The following is a 27,108-nucleotide window of genomic DNA, read 5'->3' on the forward strand; positions in this document are numbered from 1 at the left end:
TTGTTCTGCTGCTAGTTGTTCTGCTGCTAACTGTTCTGCTGATAGTTGTTCTGCTGCTAGTTCTTCTGCTGTTAACTGTTCTGCTGATAGTTGTTCTGCTGCTAACTGTCCTGTTAACTGTTCTGCTGCTAGTTGTTCTGCTGCTAACTGTTCTGCTGCTAGTTGTTCTGCTGCTAACTGTCCTGTTAACTGTTCTGCTGATAGTTGTTCTGCTGCTAACTGTCCTGTTAACTGTTCTGCTGATAGTTGTTCTGCTGCTAACTGTCCTGTTAACTGTTCTGCTGATAGTTGTTCTGCTGCTAACTGTTCTGCTGATAGTTGTTCTGCTGCTAGTTGTTCTGCTGTTAACTGTTCTGCTGATAGTTGTTCTGCTGCTAACTGTCCTGTTAACTGTTCTGCTGATAGTTGTTCTGCTGCTAACTGTCCTGTTAACTGTTCTGCTGCTAGTTGTTCTGCTGCTAACTGTTCTGCTGATAGTTGTTCTGCTGCTAACTGTTCTGCTGATAGTTGTTCTGCTGCTAACTGTCCTGTTAACTGTTCTGCTGCTAGTTGTTCTGCTGCTAACTGTCCTGCTAACTGTTCTGCTGATAGTTGTTCTGCTGCTAACTGTCCTGTTAACTGTTCTGCTGATAGTTGTTCTGCTGCTAACTGTCCCGTTAACTGTTCTGCTGATAGTTGTTCTGCTGCTAACTGTCCTGTTAACTGTTCTGCTGATAGTTGTTCTGCTGCTAACTGTTCTGCTGATAGTTGTTCTGCTGCTAACTGTCCTGTTAACTGTTCTGCTGATAGTTGTTCTGCTGCTAACTGTCCTGTTAACTGTTCTGCTGATAGTTGTTCTGCTGCTAACTGTTCTGCTGATAGTTGTTCTGCTGCTAGTTGTTCTGCTGCTAACTGTTCTGCTGATAGTTGTTCTGCTGCTAGTTCTTCTGCTGTTAACTGTTCTGCTGATAGTTGTTCTGCTGCTAACTGTCCTGTTAACTGTTCTGCTGCTAGTTGTTCTGCTGCTAACTGTTCTGCTGCTAGTTGTTCTGCTGCTAACTGTCCTGTTAACTGTTCTGCTGATAGTTGTTCTGCTGCTAACTGTCCTGTTAACTGTTCTGCTGATAGTTGTTCTGCTGCTAACTGTCCTGTTAACTGTTCTGCTGATAGTTGTTCTGCTGCTAACTGTTCTGCTGATAGTTGTTCTGCTGCTAGTTGTTCTGCTGTTAACTGTTCTGCTGATAGTTGTTCTGCTGCTAACTGTCCTGTTAACTGTTCTGCTGATAGTTGTTCTGCTGCTAACTGTCCTGTTAACTGTTCTGCTGCTAGTTGTTCTGCTGCTAACTGTTCTGCTGCTAGTTGTTCTGTTGCTAACTGTTCTGCTGATAGTTGTTCTGCTGCTAACTGTTCTGCTGATAGATGTTCTGCTGCTAACTGTCCCGTTAACTGTTCTGCTGATAGTTGTTCTGCTGCTAACTGTCCTGTTAACTGTTCTGCTGCTAGTTGTTCTGCTGCTAACTGTCCCGTTAACTGTTCTGCTGATAGTTGTTCTGCTGCTAACTGTCCTGTTAACTGTTCTGCTGATAGTTGTTCTGCTGCTAACTGTCCCGTTAACTGTTCTGCTGATAGTTGTTCTGCTGCTAACTGTCCTGTTAACTGTTCTGCTGATAGTTGTTCTGCTGATAGTTGTTCTGCTGCTAACTGTTCTGCTGCTAACTGTCCTGTTAACTGTTCTGCTGATAGTTGTTCTGCTGCTAACTGTCCTGTTAACTGTTCTGCTGATAGTTGTTCTGCTGCTAACTGTCCTGTTAACTGTTCTGCTGATAGTTGTTCTGCTGATAGTTGTTCTGCTGCTAACTGTTCTGCTGCTAACTGTCCTGTTAACTGTTCTGCTGATAGTTGTTCTGCTGCTAACTGTCCTGTTAACTGTTCTGCTGATAGTTGTTCTGCTGCTAACTGTCCTGTTAACTGTTCTGCTGATAGTTGTTCTGCTGATAGTTGTTCTGCTGCTAACTGTTCTGCTGCTAACTGTTCTGCTGCTAACTGTTCTGCTGATAGTTGTTCTGTTGCTAACTGTCCTGTTAACCGTTCTGCTGCTAACTGTTCTGCTGATAGTTGTTCTGCTGCTAACTGTACTGCTAACTGTTCTGCTGATAGTTGTTCTGCTGCTAACTGTCCCGTTAACTGTTCTGCTGATAGTTGTTCTGCTGCTAACTGTTCTGCTGCTAACTGTCCTGTTAACTGTTCTGCTGATAGTTGTTCTGTTGCTAACTGTACTGCTAACTGTTCTGCTGATAGTTGTTCTGCTGCTAACTGTCCTGTTAACTGTTCTGCTGATAGTTGTTCTGCTGCTAACTGTTCTGCTGCTAACTGTTCTGCTGCTAACTGTCCTGTTAACTGTTCTGCTGATAGTTGTTCTGTTGCTAACTGTACTGTTAACTGTTCTGCTGCTAGTTGTTCTGCTGCTAACTGTCCTGTTAACTGTTCTGCTGATAGTTGTTCTGCTGCTAACTGTTCTGCTGCTAACTGTTCTGCTGATAGTTGTTCTGCTGCTAACTGTTCTGCTGATAGTTGTTCTGCTGCTAGTTGTTCTGCTGCTAACTGTTCTGCTGATAGTTGTTCTGCTGCTAACTGTTCTGCTGCTAGTTGTTCTGCTGCTAACTGTCCCGTTAACTGTTCTGCTGCTAGTTGTTCTGCTGCTAACTGTACTGTTAACTGTTCTGCTGATAGTTGTTCTGCTGCTAACTGTCCTGTTAACTGTTCTGCTGCTAACTGTCCTGTTAACTGTTCTGCTGATAGTTGTTCTGCTGCTAGTTGTTCTGCTGCTAACTGTTCTGCTGCTAACTGTTCTGCTGATAGTTGTTCTGCTGCTAACTGTTCTGTTAACTGTTCTGCTGATAGTTGTTCTGCTGCTAGTTGTTCTGCTGCTAACTGTACTGTTAACTGTTCTGCTGATAGTTGTTCTGCTGCTAGTTGTTCTGCTGCTAACTGTCCTACTGCTAACTGTTCTGCTGCTAGTTGTTCTGCTGCTAACTGTCCCGTTAACTGTTCTGCTGCTAGTTGTTCTGCTGCTAACTGTCCCGTTAACTGTTCTGCTGCTAGTTGTTCTGCTGCTAACTGTCCCGTTAACTGTCCTACTGCTAGTTGTTCTGCTGCTAACTGTCCCGTTAACTGTTCTGCTGCTAGTTGTCCTACTGCTAACTGTTCTGCTGCCAACTGTTCTGCTGCCAACTGTTCTGCTGCTAGTCTGACTTTTTTATGGTACTTTTGGAGCAGTGGCTTCTTCCTTGCTGAGCGGCCTTTCAGGTTATGTCGATATAGGACTCGTTTTACTGTGTATATAGATACTTTTGTACCTGTTTCATCCAGCATCTTCACAAGGTTAGCTGTTAGCTGTTGTTCTGGAATTGATTTGCACTTTTCACACCAAAGTACGTTCATCTCTAGGAGACAGAAAGCGTCTCCTTCCTGAGTGGTATGACGGCTGCGTGGTCCCATGTGGTTTATACTTGCGTACTATTGTTTGTACAGATGAACGTGGTACCTTCAGGCGTTTGGAAATTGATCCCAAGGATGAACCAGACTTGTGGAGGTCTACAATTGTTTTGAGGTTTCTTTTCTTTTGATTTTCCCATGATGTCAAGCACAGAGGCACTGAGTTTGAAGGTAGACCTTGAAATACATCCACAGGTACACCTCCAATTGACTCAAATTATGTCAATTAGCCTATCAGAAGCTTCTAAAGCCATAACATCATTTTCTGGAATTTTCCAAGCTGTTTAAAGGCAGTCAACTTAGTGTATGTAAACTTCTGACCCACTGGAATTGTGATACAGTGAATTATAAGTGAAATAATCTGTCTGTAAACAATTGTTGGAAAAATTACTTGTCATGCACAAAGTAGATGTCCTAACCGACTTGCCAAAACTATAGTTTGTTAACAAGACATTTGTAGAGTGGTTGAAAAACAAGTTTTAATGACTCCAACCTAAGTGTATGTAAACTTCCGACCTCAACTGTATATATTGATTGCAATTAATCCCGAATGAGTTCATGTGCAAAGGATTGTGTGTAGTGATCCCTCTTGTCTTTCCCGCTCTTGCTCAGTCCACACCCACTTCCCTTTGTCCACACCCAATTCTCAGTCCACACCCACTTCCCTTTGTCCACACCCCCTTCTCAGTCCACACCCACTTCCCTTTGTCCACCAAGCTGTCATATCGGTTTAGCCCACTAGGGAATCTTCCCTATCATTGTTAGTAACCAATATATACTGTTGGTTTGTTTATGCATTTCTGTGCATTTCTTATTCAGTTAGTTAGTAAATAAATGATTAAGACAATTGGTGTCACAACTCAATCGCTGGTTGAAAACTGTTTTCTGCCCCTCCCCAAAGGTAGAATTTGTAGATAATTGGCCCTCTTTCTGCGACTCACCCACAAACAGGACCAAGCCTGGCCTGCTGAGGAGTGACGGACTCCATCCTAGCTGGAGGGGTGCTCTCATCTTATCTACCAACATAGACAGGGCTCTAACTCCTCTAGCTCCACAATGAAATAGGGTGCAGGCCAGGCAGCAGGCTGTTAGCCAGCCTGCCAGCTTAGTGGAGTCTGCCACTAGCACAGTCAGTGTAGTCAGCTCAGCTATCCCCATTGAGACCGTGTCTGTGCCTCGACCTAGGTTGGGCAAAACTAAACATGGCGGTGTTCGCCTTAGCAATCTCACTAGGATAAAGACCTCCTCCATTCCTGTCATTATTGAAAGAGATCATGATACCTCACATCTCAAAATAGGGCTACTTAATGTTAGATCCCTTACTTCAAAGGCAATTATAGTCAATGAACTAATCACTGATCATAATATTGATGTGATTGGCCTGACTGAAACATGGCTTAAGCCTGATGAAATTACTGTGTTAATTGAGGCCTCACCTCCTGGCTACACTAGTGACCATATCCCCCGTGCATTCCGCAAAGGCGGAGGTGTTGCTAACATTTACAATAGCAAATTTCAATTTACAAAAAATGTACACAAAAAAATGAGGTTTTCGTCTTTTGAGCTTCTAGTCATGAAATCTATGCAACCTACTCAATCACTTTTTATAGCTACTGTTTACAGGCCTCCTGGGCCATATACAGCGTTCCTCATTGAGTTCCCTGAATTCCTATCGGACCTTGTAGTCATAGCAGATAATATTCAAATTTTTGGTGACTTTAATATTCACATGGAAAGGTCCACAGACCCACTCCAAAAGGCTTTCGGAGCCATCATCAACTCAGTGGGTTTTGTCCAACATGTCTCTGGACCTACTCACTGTCACAATCATACTCTGGACCTAGTTTTGGCCCATGGAATAAATGTTGTGGATCTGAATGTTTTTCCTCATAATCCTGGACTATCGGACCACCATTTTATTACGTTTGCAACAAATAATTTGGTCAGACCCCAACCAAGGAGCATCAAAAGTCATGCTATAAATTCACAGACAACACAGAGATTCCTTGATGCCCTTCCAGACTCTCTCTGCCTACCCAAGGACGTCAGAGGACAAAAATCAGTTAACCACCTAACTGAGGAACTCAATTTAACCTTGCGCAATACCCTAGATGCAGTTGCACCCCTAAAAACTAAAAACATTTCTCATAAGAAACTAGCTCCCTGGTACACAGAAAATACCCGAGCTCTGAAGCAAGCTTCCAAAAAATTGGAACGGAAATGGTGCCACACCAAACTGAAAGTCTTCCGACTAGCTTGGAAAGACAGTACTGTGCAGTATCGAAGAGCCCTTACTGCTGCTCGATCATCCTATTTTTCCAACTTAATTGAGGAAAATAAGAACAATCCGAAATTCCTTTTTGATACTGCCGCAAAGCTAACTAAAAAGCAGCATTCCCCAAGAGAGGATGGCTTTCACTTCAGCAGTGATAAATTCATGAACTTCTTTGAGGAAAATATCATGATTATTAGAAAGCAAATTACGGACTCCTCTTTAAATCTGAGTATTCCTCCAAAGCTCAGTTCTTCTGAGTCTGCAGAACTCTGCCAGGACCTAGGATCAAGAGAGACACTCAAGTGTTTTAGTACTATATCTCTTGACACAATGATGAAAATAGTCATGGCCTCTAAACCTTCAAGTTGCATACTGGACCCTATTCCAACTAAACTACTGAAAGAGCTGCTTCCTGTGCTTGGCCCTCCTATGTTGAACATAATAAACATCTCTCTATCCACCAGATGTGTACCAAACTCACTAAAAGTGGCAGTAATAAAGCCTCTCTTGAAAAAGCCAAACCTTGACCCAGAAAATATAAAAAACTATCGGCCTATATCGAATATTCCATTCCTCTCAATTTTTTTGAAAAGGCTGTTGCGCAACTCACTGCCTTCCTGAAGACAATCAATATATACGAAATGCTTCAGTCTGGTTTTAGACCCCATCATAGCACTGAGACTGCACTTGTGAAGGTGGTAAATTAACTTTTAATGGCGTCAGACCGAGGCTCTGCATCTGTCCTCGTGCTCCTAGACCTTAGTGCTGCTTTTGATACCATCGATCACCACATTCTTTTGGAGAGATTGGAAACCCAAATTGGTCTACACGGACAAGTTCTGGCCTGGTTTAGATCTTATCTGTCGGAAAGATATCAGTTTGTCTCTGTGAATGGCTTGTCCTCTTACAAATCAACTGTACATTTTGGTGTTCATCAAGGTTCCGTTTTAGGACCACTATTGTTTTCACTATATATTTTACCTCTTGGGGATGTCATTCAAAAACATAATGTTAACTTTCACTGCTATGCGGATGACACACAGCTGTACATATCAATGAAACATGGTGAAGCCCCAAAATTGCCCTCGCTAGAAGCCTGCGTTTCAGACATAAGGAAGTAGATGGCTGCAAACTTACTACTTTTAAACTCGGACAAACAGAGATGCTTGTTCTAGGTCCCAAGAAACAAAGAGATCTTCTGTTGAATCTGACAATTAATCTTAATGGTTGTACAGTCGCCTCAAATAAAACTGTGAAGGCACCTCTGCGTTACTCTGGACCCTGATCTCTCTTTTGACATATCAAGACTGTTTCAAGGACAGCTTTTTTCCATCTACGTAACATTGCAAAAATCAGAAACTTTCTGTCCAAACATGATGCAGAAAAATGAATCCATGCTTTTGTTACTTCTAGGTTAGACTACTGCAATACTCAACTTTCCGGCTACCCAGATAATGCACCAAATAAACTTCAGTTAGTGCTAAATACGGCTGCTAGAATCCTGACTAGAACCCAAAAATGTGATTATATTACTCCAGTGCTAGCCTCCCTACACTGGCTTCCTGTCAAGGCAAGGGCTGATTTCAAGGTTTTACTGCTAACCTACAAAGCATTAAATCAAATCAAATTTTATTTGTCACATACACATGGTTAGCAGATGTTAATGCGAGTGTAGCGAAATGCTTGGGCTTGCTCCTACCTGTCTCTCTGATTTGGTCCTGCCGTACATACCTACACGTACGCTATGGTCACAAGACGCAGGCCTCCTAATTGTCCCTAGAATTTCTAAGCAAACAGCTGGAGGCAGGGCTTTCTCCTATAGAGCTCCATTTTTATGGAATGGTCTGCCTACCCATGTGAGAGACGCAAACTCGGTCTCAACCTTTAAGTCTTTACTGAAGACTCATCTCTTCAGTAGGTTATTTGAGTGAGTGTAGTCTGGCCCAGGAGTGTGAAGGTGAATGGCAAGGCACTGGAGCAACGAACCGCCCTTGCTGTCTCTGCCTGTCCGGTTCCCCTCTTTCCACTGGGATTCTCTGCCTCAAACCCTATTACAGGGGCTGAGTCACTGGCTTACTGGTGCTCTTTCATGCCGTCACTAGGAGGGGTGCGTCACTTGAGTGGGTTGAGTCACCGACCTGATCTTCCTGTCTGAAACAAAGGTCTCCCCCCCCTTGGGTTGTGCCGTGGCGGAGACCTTTGTGGGCTATACTCAGCCTTGTCTCAGGATGGTAAGTTGGTGGTTGAAGATATCCCTCTAGTGGTGTGGGGGCTGTGCTTTGGCAAAGTGGGTGGGGTTATATCCTTCCTGTTTGGCCCTGTCCGGGGGTATCATCGGATGGGGCCACAGTGTCTCCTGACCCCTCCTGTCTCAGCCTCCAGTATTTATGCTGCAGTAGTTTATGTGTTGGGGGGCTAGGGTCAGTTTGTTATATCTGGAGTACTTCTCCTGTCTTATCCGGTGTCCTGTGTGAATTTAATTATGCTCTCTCTAATTCTCTCTTTCTTTCTCTCTCTCGGAGGACCTGAGCCCTAGAACCATGCCTCAGGAGTACCTGGCATGATGACTCCTTGCTCTCCCCAGTCCACCTGGCCGTGCTGCTGCTCCAGTTTCAACTGTTCTGCCTGCGGCTATGGAATCCTGACCTGTTCACCGGACGTGCTACCTGTCCCAGACCTATTATTTGACCATGCTGGTCATTTATGAACATTTGAACATCTTGGCCATGTTCTGTTATAATCTCCACCCGGCACAGCCAGAAGTGGACTGGCCACCCCACATAGCCTGGTTCCTCTCGAAGTTTCTTCCTTGGATTTGGCCTTTCTAGGGAGTCTTTCCTAGCCAACGTGCTTCAACACCTGCATTGCTTGCTGTTTGGGGTTTTAGGCTGGGTTTCTGTACAGCACTTTGAGATATCAGCTGATGTATGAAGGGCTATATAAATACATTTGATTTGATTGATTTGATTTGTGTATTGGATAATTTATAGTAAAAGGCTGGGTTTGCGCAAATAACCAACAATTTACGAAGTTCAGATGAGACTGACGACGTGAGGTAAATAATAATTCATTAATAGAAGACTAATTGATCAGATATGAAAAAATCTGAAGAATTATAATCAGAAAATTATAACTTTATAATCTGAAGATTTTCCGTGGTGCCCCGACTTCCTAGTTAATTACATTCACATGATTAGTTTAATCACAATTACAGAGATTTGATTTGAAAAAATAACAGACTTTTAATGATGCCAAAGACACGACACTGTGTTCCACGCAAATCAAATGTTATTTGTCACATGCGCCGAATACAACAGGTGTAGTAGACCTTACCGTGAAATGCCGAATACAACAGGTGTAGTAGACCTTACCGTGAAATGCCAAATACAACAGGTGTAGTAGACCTTACAGTGAAATGCGGAATACAACAGGTGTAGTAGACCTTACCGTGAAATGCCGAATACAACAGGTGTAGTAGACCTTACCGTGAAATGCGGAATACAACAGGTGTAGTAGACCTCACAGTGAAATGCCGAATACAACAGGTGTAGTAGACCTCACAGTGAAATGCTGAATACAACAGGTGTAGTAGACCTTACCGTGAAATGCTTATTTATAAGCCCCTTATTTCTGATCAATTTGATGTTATTTTAAATTGACAAAAAAAATTGCTTTTCTTTCAAAAACAAGGACATTTCTAAGTGACCCCAAACTTCTGACCAGTAGTATAGCAGGGGGTGTAAAGCCATAACACATACGTTTTTCCAGCAGCAGTCTGTGATCAATAATGTCAAAAGCTGCACTGAAGTCTAACAAGACAGCCCCCACAATCATTTTTCTCATCAATTTCTCTCAGCCAATCATCAGTCATTGTGTAAGTGTTGTGCTTTTTGAATGTCCTTCCCTATGATCATGCTGAAAGTCTGTTGTCAATTTGTTAACTGTAAAATAGCATTGTATCTGGTCAAACACTTTTTTTCCAGAAGTTTACTATGGGTTGGTAACAGGCTGATTGGTTGGCTATTTGAGCCAGTAAAGGGGGCTTTACTATTATTGTGTGGTGGAATGACTTTAGCTTCCCTCCAGGCCGGAGGGCTCTAGTAGGCTTAAATTGAAGATGTGGCAAACAGGAGTGGCAATATCATCTGCTATTATCCTCAGTAATTTTCCATCTAGATTGTCAAGCACAGTAGAACCACAGTCATTGTTGACAACAACAAAAAATGTCACCTCTTCCACACTGACTTTACGGAGTTCATAAGTACAATTTTTGTCTTTCATAATTTGGTCCGATATGCTTGGATGTGTACTGTCAGCATTTGTTGGTGGCATTTCATCCCTAAGTTCGCTTATATTGCCAATGAAAAAGTCATTAAAGTAGTTGACAATATCGGTGGGCTTTGTGATGGATTCAATGAATCTGATTCAATGAATAATGAAGCCGAGTTGTTTTTTTCCCCAAAAATTTCATTTAAGGTGCCTCAAACGTTTTACTATCATTGTTTATATCATTTATCTTTGTTTCATAGTATAGTTATTTTTTACATTTAGTTTAGTCGCATGATTTCTCAATTTGCAGTATGTTTGCCAATCAGTTGGGCTGCCAGACTTATTTGCCATTCCTTTTTAACCTCATCCCTCTCAACCATACCATTTTTCAATTCCTTGTTGGTTCCCATTGGGTGATGAGAGTATCTATGTATGATGAGACGACGGTGACTTGAGAAGAGTAGTACAGTGTTTCCAATTAAATTATTAATTAAATATTAAATTACTTTTTCTAGATACTTGACTTAGGGTAGCTAATCAGCGGTACCAGTGATTGTCTGAGAAGGGAGTTTCTCGCCTCTTCCTTGTGCTGATATTTAGAGTTCAAACCATTTCAGACATGGGCTACAGCTCCCCGTCTTTCCTGGTCTGGGAGGTGAGTTTATTTTCTTCACCTCGTGTTGAGGTTCAAAGTTCCAACTATTTCAAACGTGTAGCTACCGCTCCATGCTTTTCTGGTCTAACATTAATTTCTTTACCAATCATAGACACGAACAGTTCCGTCAGGCTGACACGCTCTCTGACCTCACTGTGCAAAGTTTATAGATAGGAAATTATTCCATGACTCCAAAAATCGCATTCATATCTTAACAAAAACATGTTCATAATTTGTCATGTTATATGCACAATGTATTAGATGGAAACTTTCCAAGTTACAGTATTTCCTTTATAACATTTTAGTGAAATAAAATAAAATCACAAAATAACAACCCATATGAAATTCTTATTCTTTAGATCACCTCTGACCATTTACCACATTATTATGTTAGAAATATTGTTCCAGTATTCACTTTTTGAACGTGTTAAGAGTTTTGTCGGGAAAAGTCTGTTAACAAAGAACAGACCTTAGATCTCCTCTCCTTTAATTTACGACAGGGTGTGAGCTTTCAACCCGGGTGCAGCTCCCTCCTCCTCTCTTATGTGGATGAGAGAAGGCCTGGTTACTGTCATTCACCACCAAGCTGATCTGACCCATCCGGATCCTCACAGAACAGTCATGACACTAGGTACAATCATATGTAGTATTACAGCGTGGTTGGGTTGGACATCGGACCGGTGGACAGTCTGGACCGGTCTGTACTTTGGTCTGTTGGGTTGGACATTAGACCGGTGTCCAGTTTGGTCTGATGAGTCCAAATTTGAGATTTTTTGGTTCCAACCGCCGTGTCTTTGTGAGATGCAGAGTAGGTGAACGGATGATATCAGCATGTGTGGTTCCCACCGTGAAGCATGGAGGAAGAGGTGTGATGGTTTGGGGGTGCTTTGCTGGTAACATTGTCAGTGATTTAGTTAGAATTCAAGGCACACTTAACCAGCATGGCTACCACAGCATTCTGCAGCGATACACCATCCCATCTGGTTTAGGCTTAGTGGCACTATCATTTGTTTTTCAACAGGACAATGACCCAACACACCTCCAGGCTGTGTAAGGGCTATTTGACAAAGGAGGAGAGTAATGGAGTGCTGCATCAGATGACCTGGCCTTCACAATCACCAGTTGAGATGGTTTGGGAGTTGGACCGCAGAGTGAAGGAAAAGAAACCAACAAGTGCTCAGCATATGTGGGAACCTTAAAGACTGTTTGAAAAGCATTCCAGGTGAAGATGGTTGAGAGAATGCCAAGAATGTGCAAAGCTGTCATGAATGCAAAGGGTGGCTACTTTGGAGAATCTCAAATATAAAATATATTTTAATTTGTTTAACACTTTTCTTAGTTACTACATGGTTCCATATGTGTAATTTAATAGTGTTGATCTTCACTATTATTCCACAATGTAGAAAATGGCACAAATAAAGAAAACCCCTTTAACTGAGTAGGTCCAAACTGTTGACTGGTACTGTATATATATCTATGGTTCAGCCTTGAGCAGGGCGGATCCAGAGACAGATTTTATATAGTATACATCTCAATGTAAAGCTCAGGGCTGATCCACGTCATTAAGACCTCTGCTCATTAAAGGACACATATTCAGAGGTAAATCTAAAAAATAGGGTCCTGAATACTATATTATGAATCTCAAATGGCACCCTATTCCCTATGAAGTGCACTACTTTTGAGTAGGGAATAGGGTGTTATTGGGACGCACGCCATTCCATTATGGGTGTAATTCTGTCAGCAGTAACAGAATCTGAGTCTCAAAGTGATTAAACAAAAGCACCAACGCAGCAACTGTAAAATATTTTTGTTCAGCATATTCACAATCTAGCAGGGACAATTGACAGACGTTATTATAGCTGACAGCTTCACGCAAAACAAACATATCAACGACGTTATTATAGCTGACAGCTCCAAACCAACATATCAACGACGTTATTATAGCTGACAGCTCCAAACCAACATATCAATGACGTTGGGGGGAAAGGAAATACAAAGTTTGCATACCAAATGGCACCCGCTTCCCTACATAGTACATATAGCCCCATTGGCCCTGCTCAAAGTAGTGCACTACATAGGGGACAGGGTACCAGTTGGGACACATTCAAACCGATTGTAGCTCCTGAACACAGCCAACGCTCTGTAAACTTGCATTCAAAGAGAACAGCTCATTATTTCCAATAAAGAAGATGAGAGGACAGACTTTAAACACAGTGGAAAAGAAACGCCTCATTATCGACCTGCTACTGCTGGAGCACCAAGCCCTTTATACACTGCATATCTGGTCATCCTAGGGGACAGGGAGGTGTCCATCCAGAGTAGGGTTATCTGGTCATCCTAGGGGACAGGGAGGTGTCCATCCAGAGTAGGGTTATCTGGTCATCCTAGGGGACAGGGAGGTGTCCATCCAGAGTAGGGTTATCTGGTCATCCTAGGGGACAGGGAGGTGTCCATCCAGAGTAGGGTTATCTGGTCATCCTAGGGGACAGGGAGGTGTCCATAGAGTGCAGGGTTATCTGGTCATCCTAGGGGACAGGGAGGTGTCCATCCAGAGTAGGGTTATCTGGTCATCCTAGGGGACAGGGAGGTGTCCATCCAGAGTAGGGTTATCTGGTCATCCTAGGGGACAGGGAGGTGTCCATAGAGTGCAGGGTTATCTGGTCATCCTAGGGGACAGGGAGGTGTCCATAGAGTGCAGGGTTATCTGGTCATCCTAGGGGACAGGGAGGTGTCCATAGACTGCAGGGTTATCTGGTCATTCTAGGGGACAGGGAGGTGTCCATAGACTGCAGGGTTATCTGGTCATCCTAGGGGACAGGGAGGTGTCCATAGACTGCAGGGTTATCTGGTCATCCTAGGGGACAGGGAGGTGACCATAGAGTGCAGGGTTGCACAATAACTAGTAACATTCACAGAATTCACAGGATTTCTGAAAAACTTGGGACATTTGGGGAAAGTTACTTTTGGGTTATTAGCATAAAGACAGACAATAAACCACCAGGTTAATTTGACCATTTAATTATAGACAACATGTTCGTCATTATTTAAATTATCAGACCATCAGTAAACTAGTAATTCTCAGATTCAACATAGTTTCAGCAGTTCACTATTTGTTCCTCTTATCATCTGCTGTCTTCCATAGAAAATATCCCTTTTTTTAAAAAGCCTCAGGAGTTTACATGACTTTTTAAAACCATTCAACAAATATATCATTCACAATACTTTCTCATTATTTACAAAACAAACAGCATCGCTGCTAAAAAAAATTATACATATTAACAAACTACTTCCTCAAGTATCTACAATGGCGTTTTACAAAGAACGAAAGAGGATGAAGAACAGAGTCATTTGAGGCTTGGTGACCATAACAGAGCTTTCAGACTGTATTCCTGCCCCTTGACTTCTTACACATTTTGTTGAATTCAAAATGAATTCAATATTTTTTCTCACCACCCATCTACACGCAATATCCGATAAGGACAAAGAGCAAACGTGTTGTTCAAAATGTTTGTACATCTACTCAAGATGAGATTCAGAAATATATAACTTACATAAGTAAGTATTCACACCCCTGTGTAAATATATATACTTTTACACGAGAGGGGGAGGGGGGGGGGGGGGGGGGGGGGTGTGTGTTACTAAACTGACATAGGGAATTGTTTTAAGAGAGTCATACCAAGGATCATTTAGCTTTTGGAGTTTGAGCATTGGGACACCTGTAGGTATAACAAACAACAAACTGAATTTGGCCTTCACTCCTATAGCCAATAGAAACGCATTGAAAAACACATTAGCAAACCAGACAGACCAAAAATAAATAATAATGAATACACTTTTGAAGTGTCCGATATCTAGGAGATATATAGATATATACACATACATACATACATACATATATATATATATATATATATATATACACACAGTGCTTTCCAAAAGTATTCGAACCCTTGACTTTTTCAACATTTTGTTATGTCAAAGACTTACTCTAAAATTGACTTTACATTTTTTTTTCAGCAATCTACACACAATACCGCATAATGACAAAGCAGAAACCGGGTTTAAAAATATCTATTAAAATAACAAACAGAAATAGCTTATTTACATAAGTATTCAGACCCTTTGCTATGAGACTCTAAATTGAGCTCAGGTGGATCCTGTTTCCATTGATCATCCTTGAGATGTTTCTACAACTAGATTGGAGTCCACCTGTGGTAAATTAAATTGATTGGACATGATTTGGAAAGGCACACCATTGTCTATATAAGATCCCACAGTTGACAGTGCATTTCACAGCAAAAACCAAGCCATGAGGTCAAAGGAATTGTCCGTAGAGCTCTGAGACAGGATTGTGTCGAGGCACAGATCTGGGGAAGGGTACCAAAACATTTCTGCTACATTGAAGGTCCCCAAGAACACAGTGGCCTCCATCATTCTGAAATGGAAGAAGTTTAGAACCACCAAGACTCTTCCTAGAGCTGGCTGCCCGTCGGCCAAACTGAGAAATCGTGGGAGAAGGGCCTTGGTCAGGGAGGTGATCAAGAACCTGATAGTCATTCTGACAGAGCTCCAGAGTTCCTCTGTGGAGATGGGAGAACCTTCCAGAAGGACAACCATCTCTGCAGCACTCCACCAATCAGGCCTTTATGGTAGAGAGGCCAGACGGAAGCTGCTCCTCAGTAAAAGGCGCATGACAGCCGGCTTGGAGTTTGCCAAAAGGTACCTAAAGAGTCTCAGACCATGAGAAACAAGATTCTCTGGTCTGATGAAACCAAGATTGAACTCTTTGGCCTAAATGCCAAGCGTCACATTCGGAGGAGACCTGGCACCATCCCTACGGTGAAGCATGGTGGTGACAGCATCATGTCTGGAGGACACCTGGCACCATCCCTACGGTGAAGCATGGTGGTGACAGCATCATGCTGTGGGAATGTTTTTCAGCCTCAGGGACTGGGAGACTAGTCAGGATCGAGGGAAAGATAAACAGAGCAAAGTACAGAGAGTTCCTTGATGAAAACCTGCTCCAGAGCGTTCAGGACCTCGGACGGGGTCAAAGGTTCACCTTCCAACAGGACAACGACCCTAAGCACACAGCCAAGACAGGAGTGGCATCAGGACAAGTCTTTGAGAGGACAAGTCTTTGAGTGGCCCAGCCAGAGCCCGGACTTGAACCTGATCGAACATCTCTGGAGAGACTTGAAAATAGCTGTGCAGCAACGCTCCCCATCCAACGTGACAGAGCTTGAGAGGATCTGCAGAGCAGAATGGGAGAAACTCCCCAAATACAGGTGTGCCAAGGTTGTAGCGTCATACCCAAGAAGACTTGAGGCTGTAATCGCTGCCAAAGGTGCTTCAACAAAGTACTGAGTGAAGGGTCTGAATACTTATGTACAGTGCATTCAGTATTCAGACTCCTTGACTTTGGATTTGTCATTATGGTGTATTGTGATGTCATTATGGGGTAGTGTGATGTCATTATGGGGTAGTGTGATGTCATTATGGGGTAGTGTGATGTCATTATGGGGTAATGCTTGTAGATTGATTGTTGAGAAAAAAAATGATTGTATCAATTTTAGAATAAGGCTGTAACATAACAAAATGTGGAAAAAGTCAAGGGGTCTGAATTCTTTTGGAAAAAAGTGATATATACACAGTACTGGTCAAAGGTTTTAGTACACAGACTCATTACAGGGTTTTCCTTTATTTTTACTGTTTTCTACATTGTAGAATAATACTGAAGACATCATAACTATGAAATGACACATATGGAATCATGTAGTAACCAAAAAAAAGTGTTAAACAAATCAAAATATATTTTACATTTCAGATTCTTTAAAGCAGCCACCTGTGCCTTTTTGCAGACTCCAGGTGTCATTTGCCTTTTTCTTAGGAGTGGCTTCCGTCTGGCTCGGTTTCTGCTCTGACATGCAGTCAACTGTGGGACCTTATATAGACAGGTGAGTGCCTTTCCAAATCATGTCCAATCAGTTGAAATGACCACAGGTGGACTCCAATCAAGCTGTAGAAACATCTCAAGGATGATCAATGGAAACAGGAAGCACCTGAGATCAATTTTGAGTCCCCTAGCAAAGGGTCTGAATACTTATGTCAATTAGATTTCTGTATTTCATTTTCAATACATTTGCTAAGATTTCTAAAAACAATGTTACCACTTCATCATTATGGGGTATTGTGATGTCATTATGGGGTGTCGTGTGTAGATGGGTGAGAAAACAAATCAATTGAATCCATTTTGAATTCAGGCTGTAACACAACAAAATGTGGAATAAATCAACCAATCAATCAAATGTATGGAGGAGAGGAGAGGAGAGGAGAGGAGAGGAGAGGAGAGGAGGAGAAGAGGAGAGCTCTGGTGCCATCCCAGGTAGAGGGCAGGATACTGGAGGCTGAGGAGGAGAGGAGAGGAGGAGAGGAGGATAGAGGAGAGGAGAGGAGAGGAGGAGACAAGGAGAGCTCTGGTGCCATCCCAGGTAGAGGGCAGGATACTTGAGGCTGAGGAGGAGAGGCGAGGAGGAGAGGAGGAGAGGAGAGGAGGAGAGCTCTGGTGCCATCCCAGGTAGAGGGCAGGATACTGGAGACTGAGGAGGAGAGGAGAGGAGAGGAGAGGAGAGGAGAGGAGAGGAGAGGAGCTCTGGTGCCATCCCAGGTAGAGGGCAGGATACTGGAGGCTGAGGAGGAGAGGAGAGGAGGAGAGCTCTGCTGCCATCCCAGGTAGAGGGCAGGATACTGGAGACTGAGGAGGAGAGGAGAGGAGAGGACAGGAGAGGAGTCGAGGAGAAGAGGAGAGCTCTGGTGCCATCCCAGGTAGAGGGCAGGATACTGGAGGCTGAGGAGGGCAGGAGAGGAGGAGAGGAGGAGAGAGGAGAGGAGAGGAGGAGACGAGAAGAGCTCTGGTGCCATCCCAGGTAGAGGGCAGGATACTGGAGGCTGAGGAGGAAAGGCGAGGAGGAGAGGAGGAGAGGAGAGGAGGAGAGCTCTGGTGCCATCCCAGGTAGAGGGCAGGATACTGGAGGCTGAGGAGGAGAGGAGAGGAGAGGAGAGGAGAGGAGAGGAGAGGAGAGGAGAGGAGGAGGAGAGCTCTGCTGCCATCCCAGGTAGAGGGCAGGATACTGGAGGCTGAGGAGGGGAGGAGAGCTCTGGTGCCATCCCAGGTAGAGGGCAGGATACTGGAGGCTGAGGAGCAGAGGAGAAGAGGAGAGGAGGAGAGGAGGAGAGCTCTGGTGCCATCCCAGGTAGAGGGCAGGATACTGGAGGCTGAGGAGGAGAGGAGAGGAGGAGAGGAGAGGAGAGGAGGAAAGGAGAAGAGGAGGAGAGGAGGGGAGAAGAGGAGAGGAGGAGAGCTCTGCTGCTATCCCAGGTAGAGGGCAGGATACTGGATGCTGAGGAGGGGAGGAGAGGAGAGGAGGAGAGCTCTGCTGCTATCCCAGGTAGAGGGCAGGATACTGGAGGCTGAGGAGGAGAGGAGAGGAGAGGAGGAGAGGAGAGGAGGAGAGCTCTGCTGCTATGCCAGGTAGAGGGCAGGATACTGGAGGCTGAGGAGGAGAGGAGAGGAGAGGAGAGGAGAGGAGAGGAGAGGAGACGAGAGGAGAGGAGGAGAGGAGAGGAGGAGAGGAGAGGAGGAGAGCTCTGCTGCCATCCCAGGTAGAGGGCAGGATACTGGAGGCTTGCATGAAGCAGGAATATGGTGCAATGCTGTGTCCCAAAACTAGCTGGACCCCCTGCCTGCTTCTCTATCTGTGGTGTCATTTACTGTATGAAGCTTTGGTCTGCAGGTCACGGAGACACTCATCCTATAATAGAGGTCACGGAGACACTCATCCCATCATAGAGGTCACGGAGACACTCATCCCATAATAGAGGTCATAGACATGTAAATGTCCCCCAGCCTGTCTGTCCCAGCGAGGTATAGAGGGAGATCTGCTGCTGTTATACTGCCTTCACAATCCACGAGTCAAGTCCCTCCCCAAGCCCTACTTATCCCTCACCCTATTGTTCCTATAGATACTCCTTCAGGAGAACAGCCCGGTGGGTTGGGGGATATTGTTAGGTTAAAGATACCCAGGTTAGGACAACAGGGAAATAACATCCCACAACTCAGACTGTTAGAGGGTTAGAGGCTAGGAGGCAACAGGAAGTTATACAGGAATGAGTTGTTTTGTTTGAGGACGGGTTAGAGGCCAGAGGAGGCTTCCAGAGGAGGCTACACAGGAAGGTGATGTTTTTTTTAAAGCTTTGTTAAAGCCTCAGACAGGAGATATTTGTTAGGAAACAGTGTTTTCAACCTGAATGGGTAACAGAGGAGAGGCAGAGAGCAGTGAGCTGAGGGAGGAGAGGGGTAGAGAGGGGAGGCAGGGGGTAGAGAGGGGAGGCAGGGGGTAGAGAGGGGAGGCAGGGGGTAGAGAAGGGAGGCAGGGGGTAGAGAGGGGTAGAGAAGGAGGTAGAGAGGGCAGGGTAGAGAGGGGTAGAGAAGGAGGTAGAGAGGGAGGTAGAGAGGGGTAGAGGGGTAGAGAAGGAGGTAGAGAGGGGTAGAGAGGGGAGGCAGGGGGTAGAGAGGGGAGGCAGGGGGTAGAGAGGGAGGTAGAGAGGGGTAGAGAAGGAGGTAGAGAGGGGTAGAGAGGGGAGGCAGGGGGTAGAGAGGGGTAGAGAAGGAGGTAGAGAGGGGTAGAGATGGGACGCAGGGGGTAGAGAAGGAGGTAGAGAGGGGTAGAGAGGGGACGCAGGGGGTAGAGAAGGAGGTAGAGAGGGGAGGCAGGGGGTAGAGAGGGGTAGAGAAGGGGGTAGAGAGGGGAGGCAGGGGGTAGAGTGGGGTAGAGAAGGGGGTAGAGAGGGGAGGCAGGGGGTAGAGAGGGGTAGAGAAGGGGGTAGAGAGGGGAGGCAGGGGGTAGAGAGGGGTAGAGAGGGGAGGCAGGGGGTAGAGAGGGGTATAGAAGGAGGTAGAGAGGGGAGGCAGGGGGTAGAGAGGGGTAGAGAAGGGGGTAGAGAGGGGAGGCAGGGGGAAGAGAGGGGAGGCAGGGGGTAGAGAGGGGAGGCAGGGGGTAGAGAGGGGAGGCAGGGGGTAGAGAGAGGTAGAGAGGGGAGGCAGGGGGTAGAGAGAGGTAGAGAAGGGGGTAGAGGGGGGAGGCAGGGGGTAGAGAAGGGGGTAGAGAGGGGAGGCAGGGGTAGAGAGGGGTGGAGAGGGGTAGAGAGGGGAGGCATGGGGTAGAGAGAGGTAGAGAGGGGTAGAGAGGGGATGCAGGGGGTAGAGAGGGGTAGAGAAGGGGGTAGAGAGGGGTAGAGAGGGGAGGCAGGGGGTAGAGAGGGGTGGAGAGGGGTAGAGAGGGGAGGCAGGGGGTAGAGAGGGGAGGCAGGGGGTAGAGAGGGGTAGAGAGGGGAGGCAGGGGGTAGAGAGGGGTGGAGAGGGGTAGAGAGGGGAGGCAGGGGGTAGAGAGGGGTAGAGAAGGGGGTAGAGAGGGGAGGCAGGGGGTAGAGAGGGGTAGAGAAGGGGGTAGAGAGGGGAGGCAGAGGGTAGAGAGGGGTAGAGAGGGGAGGCAGGGGGTAGAGAGGGGTGGAGAGGGGTAGAGAGGGGAGGCAGGGGGTAGAGGGGTATAGAAGGAGTTAGAGAGGGGAGGCAGGGGGTAGAGAGAGGGTAGAGAGGGGAGATGGGGTAGAGAGGAGAGAGGGGGTAGAGAAGGGTAGAGAAGAGGAGACGGTAGAGAAGGAGGTAGAGAGGGGAGACAGGGGGTAGAGAGGGGTAGAGAAGGGGAGACAGGGGGTAGAGAGGGTTAGAGAAGGAGGTAGAGAGGGGTAGAGAGAGGGTAGAGAGGGGAGACGGGGTAGAGAAGAGGAGACAGGGGGTAGACAGGGGTAGAGAAGGGGAGACAGGGGGTAGAGAGGGGAGAGAAGAGGAGACAGGGGGTAGAAAGGGGAGAGAGGAGGTAGAGAGGGGAAGACAAGGGGAGGAATGGAGAGGGCAGAAGTGGAGAGGGGGGGCATAGAAAGGAGAGGAGAACCAGAGCAGCTGTGTGGTCTCACCAGAAGAAGAAAACAGAAGGAAAACTGACCCTAGGACAGATTCTAACAGGAGACATCACCAGTTACACCCGGGTGGACACCAGACAGACAACAACACCTCTCCTCGAGCAGCAATGAAGCCGTGGTCCCTCTCTTCTGACGAGGTGCTGTGGTGCACCAGGTGTCAACTGGGAAGCCTTTAGGAGGGTGACTGTCCTCTCCCCCTTTTCTCCCTCCTTCTCTTCCTTCAGTTCGGGGTTATAGTCTCTGGGGTGGGGGAAGGGGTTAGGGTGGAGCAGGGTGGGGTCCAGGACCGTGGGAGGGGGTGTAGTCTCTGGGGCAGAGGGAGGGGTTAGGGTGGAGCAGGGTGGGGTCCAGGACCGTGGCAGGGGGTGTGGTCAGATACAGGGGAAGGGGTTAGGGTGGAGCAGGGTGGTGTCCAGGACCGTGGGAGGGGGTGTGGTCAGATACAGGTGGAGGGGTTAGGGTGGAGCAGGGTGGGGTCCAGGGGCAGGGAGGGGGTGTGGTCAGATACAGGGGAAGGGGTTAGGGTGGAGCAGGGTGGTGTCCAGGACCGTGGGAGGGGGTGTGGTCAGATACAGGTGGAGGGGTTAGGGTGGAGCAGGGTGGTGTCCAGGACCGTGGGAGGGGGTGTGGTCAGATACAGGTGGAGGGGTTAGGGTGGAGCAGGGTGGGGTCCAGGGGCAGGGAGGGGGTGTGGTCAGATACAGGTGGAGGGCTGTGCAGAGGGGTGTTGCTTCCTGTTCCTCAGACCACATGACTTCTCCTTGTAACCAAGACACATCTGCTGAGACACATCCACCAGGGCCGAGGCCACCGTTAGACCTACACAGAGACAGGAAGTGATGTATTAGTAACAGGAAGTGATGTATAAGTAACAGGATATGGTGTAACCAAGACACATCTGCTGAGACACATCCACCAGGGCCGAGGCCACCGTTAGACCTACACAGAGACAGGAAGTGATGTATTAGTAACAGGAAGTGATGTATAAGTAACAGGATATGGTGTAACCAAGACACATCTGCTGAGACACATCCACCAGGGCCGAGGCCACCGTTAGACCTACACAGAGACAGGAAGTGATGTATTAGTAACAGGAAGTGATGTATAAGTAACAGGATATGGTGTAACCAAGACACATCTGCTGAGACACATCCACCAGGGCCGAGGCCACCGTTAGACCTACACAGAGACAGGAAGTGATGTATTAGTAACAGGAAGTGATGTATAAGTAACAGGATATGGTGTAACTAAGACACATCTATCTGCTGGGACATGTCTAGGGCATTGGCCACCATTAGACAGACAGACAGACAGACAGACAGACAGACAGACAGACAGACAGACAGACAGACAGGTTAGTAAAATATCTGTTAGGGTACTGGCCACCGTTAGACAGAGACAGACAGACAGGTTAGTAACAGATCTGTTAGGGTACTGGCCACCGTTAGACAGGTCGTCTACTGGTTAGAGCGTTGGACTAGTAACCGAATCCCCGAGCTGACAAGGTACAAATCTGTCGTTCTGCCCCTGAACAGGCAGTTAACCCACTGTTCCTAGGCCGTCATTGAAAACAAGAATTTGTTCTTAACTGACTTGCCTAGTTAAATAAAAGGTGAAAAATATTTTTTTTATTAGCAAACAGGAAGTGATGTCTTAGGACAAATATGTTCATCATAAACCAATATGGGCCTTAGGATACAGTGGTGGCTAGTGGCACTTTAATTTAGAAGATGGCAGCCATTTGCAGAAGTGAACAAGAAGGATTAGCGCTGTACGGTATAGATAAACTTTTTAGATACGGAAAAAAATGTTCGGTACTAGGATTTTTGTTACTTTCGGTACTTCTGTCAAATGTGTTTCACGTCGTCTATTAATTGAGAGGATCAAGTCTGTCAGCGTTTCTCCTGTCTGTTCCAGTAACTGTTGACGAGGACCTCTGGGAGTCTGGGCTGTATCATGTTCGACTGCCCAGAAGTCTTCAATAAATGGCATTAAGAAATGTTGAAACGGTTCATTAATGTTCACAAAACAATGTTTTACAAGATGACAGCGGTAGCTTCCAGCTATGTAGGCTAACTTTCCTAGCTAGCTGACGTTAACAGTACTTTGTTTGTGATGAGGCAAAAATATGCTGATTTCAAAGTTGATTGTCACCATTAACTTGATTCATTCACTTCATCATCATCTCTCAAGCAGAGATACTGGAGGAAAATATCTCTGCCTCGTGTCAACCTCCACCAACCAAACTTCCTGTGTGTGCAAAGCGCATAGCAAAGTGGCTCATGCATCATGAATGAAGACATTAAAGACAGCGTATAATTATATAAAATAAGAGATTGCTTCTTCTATGCAAATGATGTTGATCAGTACCATCAAATACATCCCAAATGGAAGAGAAACAGACTGTGAATCATCCAAAACCAGCTCTGAACGCATGGACACCCTCCTATTGAATAATACTCATTCACCTGTATTGTAGATAGGCCTACGCTACGTAGGATGTAGCATCTTACCCAGATATTTAATAAAGATTTACCATTCAAATACATGATTACCATTATGCTATAGACCTACGCTATCTACACGGGGGAGGTGTGTGTGTGTCTCTGGGGGAGGTGTGTGTGTCGCTGGGGGAGGTGTGTGTGTCGCTGGGGGAGGTGTGTGTGTGTCGCTGGGGCAGGTGTGTGTGTGTCTAGAGGAGGTGTGTGTGTCTAGAGGAGGTGTGTGTGTCACTGGGGGAGATGTGTGTGTCTAGAGAAGGTGTGTGTGTCGCTGGGGGAGGTGTGTGTGTCTAGAGAAGGTGTGTGTGTCGCTGGGGGAGGTGTGTGTCGCTGGGGGAGGTGTGTGTGTCTAGAGAAGGTGTGTGTGTCGCTGGGGGAGGTGTGTGTCGCTGGGGGAGGTGTGTGTGTCTAGAGAAGGTGTGTGTGTCGCTGGGGGAGGTGTGTGTGTCTAGAGGAGGTGTGTGTGTCTAGAGGAGGTGTGTGTGTCGCTGGGGGAGGTGTGTGTGTCTAGAGGAGGTGTGTGTGTCTAGAGGAGGTGTGTGTGTCGCTGGGGGAGGTGTGTGTGTCTAGAGAAGGTGTGTGTGTCGCTGGGGGAGGTGTGTGTGTCTAGAGGAGGTGTGTGTGTCGCTGGGGGAGGTGTGTGTCGCTGGGGGAGGTGTGTGTCGCTGGGGGAGGTGTGTGTCGCTGGGGGAGGTGTGTGTGTCTACAGGAGGTGTGTGTGTCTACAGGAGGTGTGTGTGTCGCTGGGGGAGGTGTGTGTGTCGCTGGGGGGTGTGTGTCTGTTTTGCTGGGGAGATAAAGCGGAGAGACTGGGGAGAGGCTGGGGGAGACTGGGAGAGACGGGAGAGACTGGGAGAGAAGGGAGAGACTGGGAGAGACGGGAGAGACTGGGGAGAGACGGGAGAGACTGGGGAGAGACGGGAGAGACTGGGAGAGACTGGGAGAGACTGGGGAGAGACAGGGGAGAGACGGGAGAGAAGGGGGAGACTGGGGAGAGGCTGGGAGAGACTGGGAGAGACGGGAGAGACTGGGGAGAGACGGGAGAGACTGGGAGAGACGGGAGAGACTGGGAGAGACGGGAGAGACGGGAGAGACTGGGAGAGACTGGGAGAGACGGGAGAGACTGGGAGAGACGGGAGAGACTGGGGAGAGACGGGAGAGACTGGGGAGAGGCTGGGAGAGACTGGGGAGAGGCTGGGAGAGACTGGGAGAGACTGGGAGAGACGGGAGAGACTGGGAGAGACTGGGAGAGACGGGAGAGACTGGGGAGAGACGGGAGAGACGGGAGAGACGGGAGAGACTGGGGAGAGGCTGGGAGAAACTGGGAGAGACTGGGAGAGACTGGGAGAGACTGGGGAGAGACGGGAGAGACTGGGAGAGACGGGAGAGACTGGGGAGAAACTGGGAGAGACGGGAGAGACTGGGGAGAGACTGGAGAGAGACTGGAGAGAGACTGGAGAGACTGGGGAGAGACGGGAGAGACTGGGGAGAGAAGAGAGAGACTGGGGAGAGAAGAGAGAGACTGGGGAGAGAAGAGAGAGACTGGGGAGAGAAGAGAGAGACTGGGGAGAGAAGAGAGAGATTGGGGCGAGAAGAGCGAGACTGGGGAGAGAAGAGAGAGACTGGGGAGAGAAGAGAGAGACTGGGGAGAGACTGGGGGTAGACTGGGAGGAGACTGGGGAGAGACTGGGGAGAGATTGGGAGGAGACTGGGGGGAGACTGGGGAGAGACTGGGGGGAGACGGGGGAGGGACTGGGGGGAGACTGGGGGAGGGACTGGAGGGAGACTGGGGGGAGACTGGGGGGAGACTGGGGAGAGAGACTGGGGAGAGAGACTGGGGAGAGAGACTGGGGAGAGAGACTGGGGGGAGAGACTGGGGGGAGAGACTGGGGGGAGACTGCGGGGAGACTGGGGGAGAGACTGGGGGAGAGACTGGGGGGGGAGACTGGGGGGAGACTGGGGGGGGAGAGACTGGGGGGAGACTGGGGGGAGAGACTGGGGGGAGACTGGGGGGAGACTGGGTGGGAGACTGCGGGGAGACTGGGGGAGAGACTGGGGGAGAGACTGGGGGGGGAGACTGGGGGAGACTGGGGGGGGGGAGACTGGGAGAGACTGGAAAGAGACGGGGGAGAGACTGGGGGAGAGACTGGGGGAGACTGGGGAGAGACTGGGGGAGAGACTGGGGGAGAGACTGGGGAGAGACTGGGGGAGAGAAGAGAGAGACTGGGGAGAGACTGGGGGGAGACTGGGAGAAGACTGGGGAGAGACTGGGGGGAGACTGGGGGGAGACTGGGGGGAGACTGGGGGAGAGACTGGGGGAGAGATTGGGGAGAGAGACTGGGGGGAGAGAAGAGAGAGACTGGGGAGAGACTGGGGGGAGACTGGGAGAAGACTGGGGAGAGACTGGGGAGAGACTGGGGAGAGACTGGGGAGAGACTGGGGGAGAGACTGGGGGAGAGACTGGGGAGAGACTGGGGGAGAGAAGAGAGAGACTGGGGAGAGACTGGGGGGAGACTGGGAGAAGACTGGGGAGAGACTGGGGGGAGACTGGGGGGAGACTGGGGGGAGACTGGGGGAGAGACTGGGGGAGAGATTGGGGAGAGACTGGGGTAAAGACAGACAGACAGACAGACATAGAAAACATAAACAGAAGGAGGGTATTCCTGTATCTTACCAGACTGACCGGGCGGGGGGATGCCCCCGGTGCCTCTGGGTAAACGGACAAAGATGGAGAGGACAGCAGCCTTGTTCCCAAAACACGGCTCCAGGGCGATGGGCTTGGGCACCGTCTGGACAGGAGAGAGATGTTAGAGCAGGGTGTGAATTACGGGGGAGGCAGGGGGAGCTAAAATCCACTGACTGAGACGTTAGCTCCCCTAAATGAGATGTTAGCTCCCCTAAATGAGATGTTAGCTCCCCTAAATGAGACGTTAGCTCCCCTAAATGAGATGTTAGCTCCCCTAAATGAGAAGTTAGCTCCCCTAAATGAGACGTTAGCTCCCCTAAATGAGACGTTAGCTATCCTAAATGAGACGTTAGCTCCCCTAAATGAGACGTTAGCTCCCCTAAATGAGACGTTAGCTCCCCCGTTAGCTCCCCTAAATGAGACGTTAGCTCCCCTAAATGAGACGTTAGCTCCCCTAAATGAGATGTTAGCTCCCCTAAATGAGATGTTAGCTCCCCTAAATGAGACGTTAGCTCCCCTAAATGAGACGTTAGCTCCCCTAAATGAGATGTTAGCTCCCCTAAATGAGAAGTTAGCTCCCCTAAATGAGACGTTAGCTCCCCTAAATGAGACGTTAGCTATCCTAAATGAGACGTTAGCTCCCCTAAATGAGACGTTAGCTCCCCTAAATGAGACATTAGCTCCCCCGTTAGCTCCCCTAAATGAGACGTTAGCTCCCCTAAATGAGACGTTAGCTCCCCTAAATGAGATGTTAGCTCCCCTAAATGAGAAGTTAGCTCCCCTAAATGAGACGTTAGCTCCCCTAAATGAGACGTTAGCTACCCTAAATGAGACGTTAGCTCCCCCGTTAGCTCCCCTAAATGAGACGTTAGCTCCCCTAAATGAGACGATAGCTCCCCTAAATGAGATGTTAGCTCCCCTAAATGAGACGTTAGCTCCCCTAAATGAGACGTTAGCTCCCCTAAATGAGACGGTAGCTCCCCTAAATGAGACGTTAGCTCCCATAAATGAGACGTTAGCTCCCCCGTTAGCTCCCCTAAATGAGACGTTAGCTGAACTAAATGAGACGTTAGCTCCCCTAAATGAGACGTTAGCTCCCCTAAATGAGACGTTAGCTCCCCTAAATGAGACGTCAGCTCCCCTAAATGAGACGTCAGCTCCCCTAAATGAGACGTCAGCTCCCCTAAATGAGACGTTAGCTCTCCTAAAT

General features: G+C 47.4%; 1 protein-coding gene across 4 annotated transcripts in view; it reads right to left on the reverse strand.

Annotated features, from left to right (window-relative positions):
- Positions 1–21,284: 21,284 nt before the first annotated feature.
- LOC139394117 (attractin-like) overlaps positions 21,285–27,108 on the reverse strand; it is a 252,717-nt gene continuing 246,893 nt past the window's right edge. For 2 of the 4 annotated variants that reach the window (XM_071142146.1, XM_071142145.1), the window contains exons 28-29: positions 25,887–26,001; positions 21,285–21,530 (exon numbers count right to left, since the gene is read on the reverse strand). In XM_071142146.1, the coding sequence (XP_070998247.1) occupies positions 21,406–21,530; positions 25,887–26,001 (240 nt within the window). In that variant the 3' untranslated portion in view covers positions 21,285–21,405. Of the gene's footprint in view, positions 21,531–21,795; positions 21,891–25,886; positions 26,002–27,108 lie in introns of those variants that run through there. The other 2 variants (XM_071142147.1, XM_071142148.1) reach the window with 2 other exon arrangements.

The sequence above is a fragment of the Oncorhynchus clarkii genome, unplaced genomic scaffold, assembly GCF_045791955.1.
Source record: "Oncorhynchus clarkii lewisi isolate Uvic-CL-2024 unplaced genomic scaffold, UVic_Ocla_1.0 unplaced_contig_2974_pilon_pilon, whole genome shotgun sequence".
Taxonomy (NCBI): domain Eukaryota; kingdom Metazoa; phylum Chordata; class Actinopteri; order Salmoniformes; family Salmonidae; genus Oncorhynchus; species Oncorhynchus clarkii.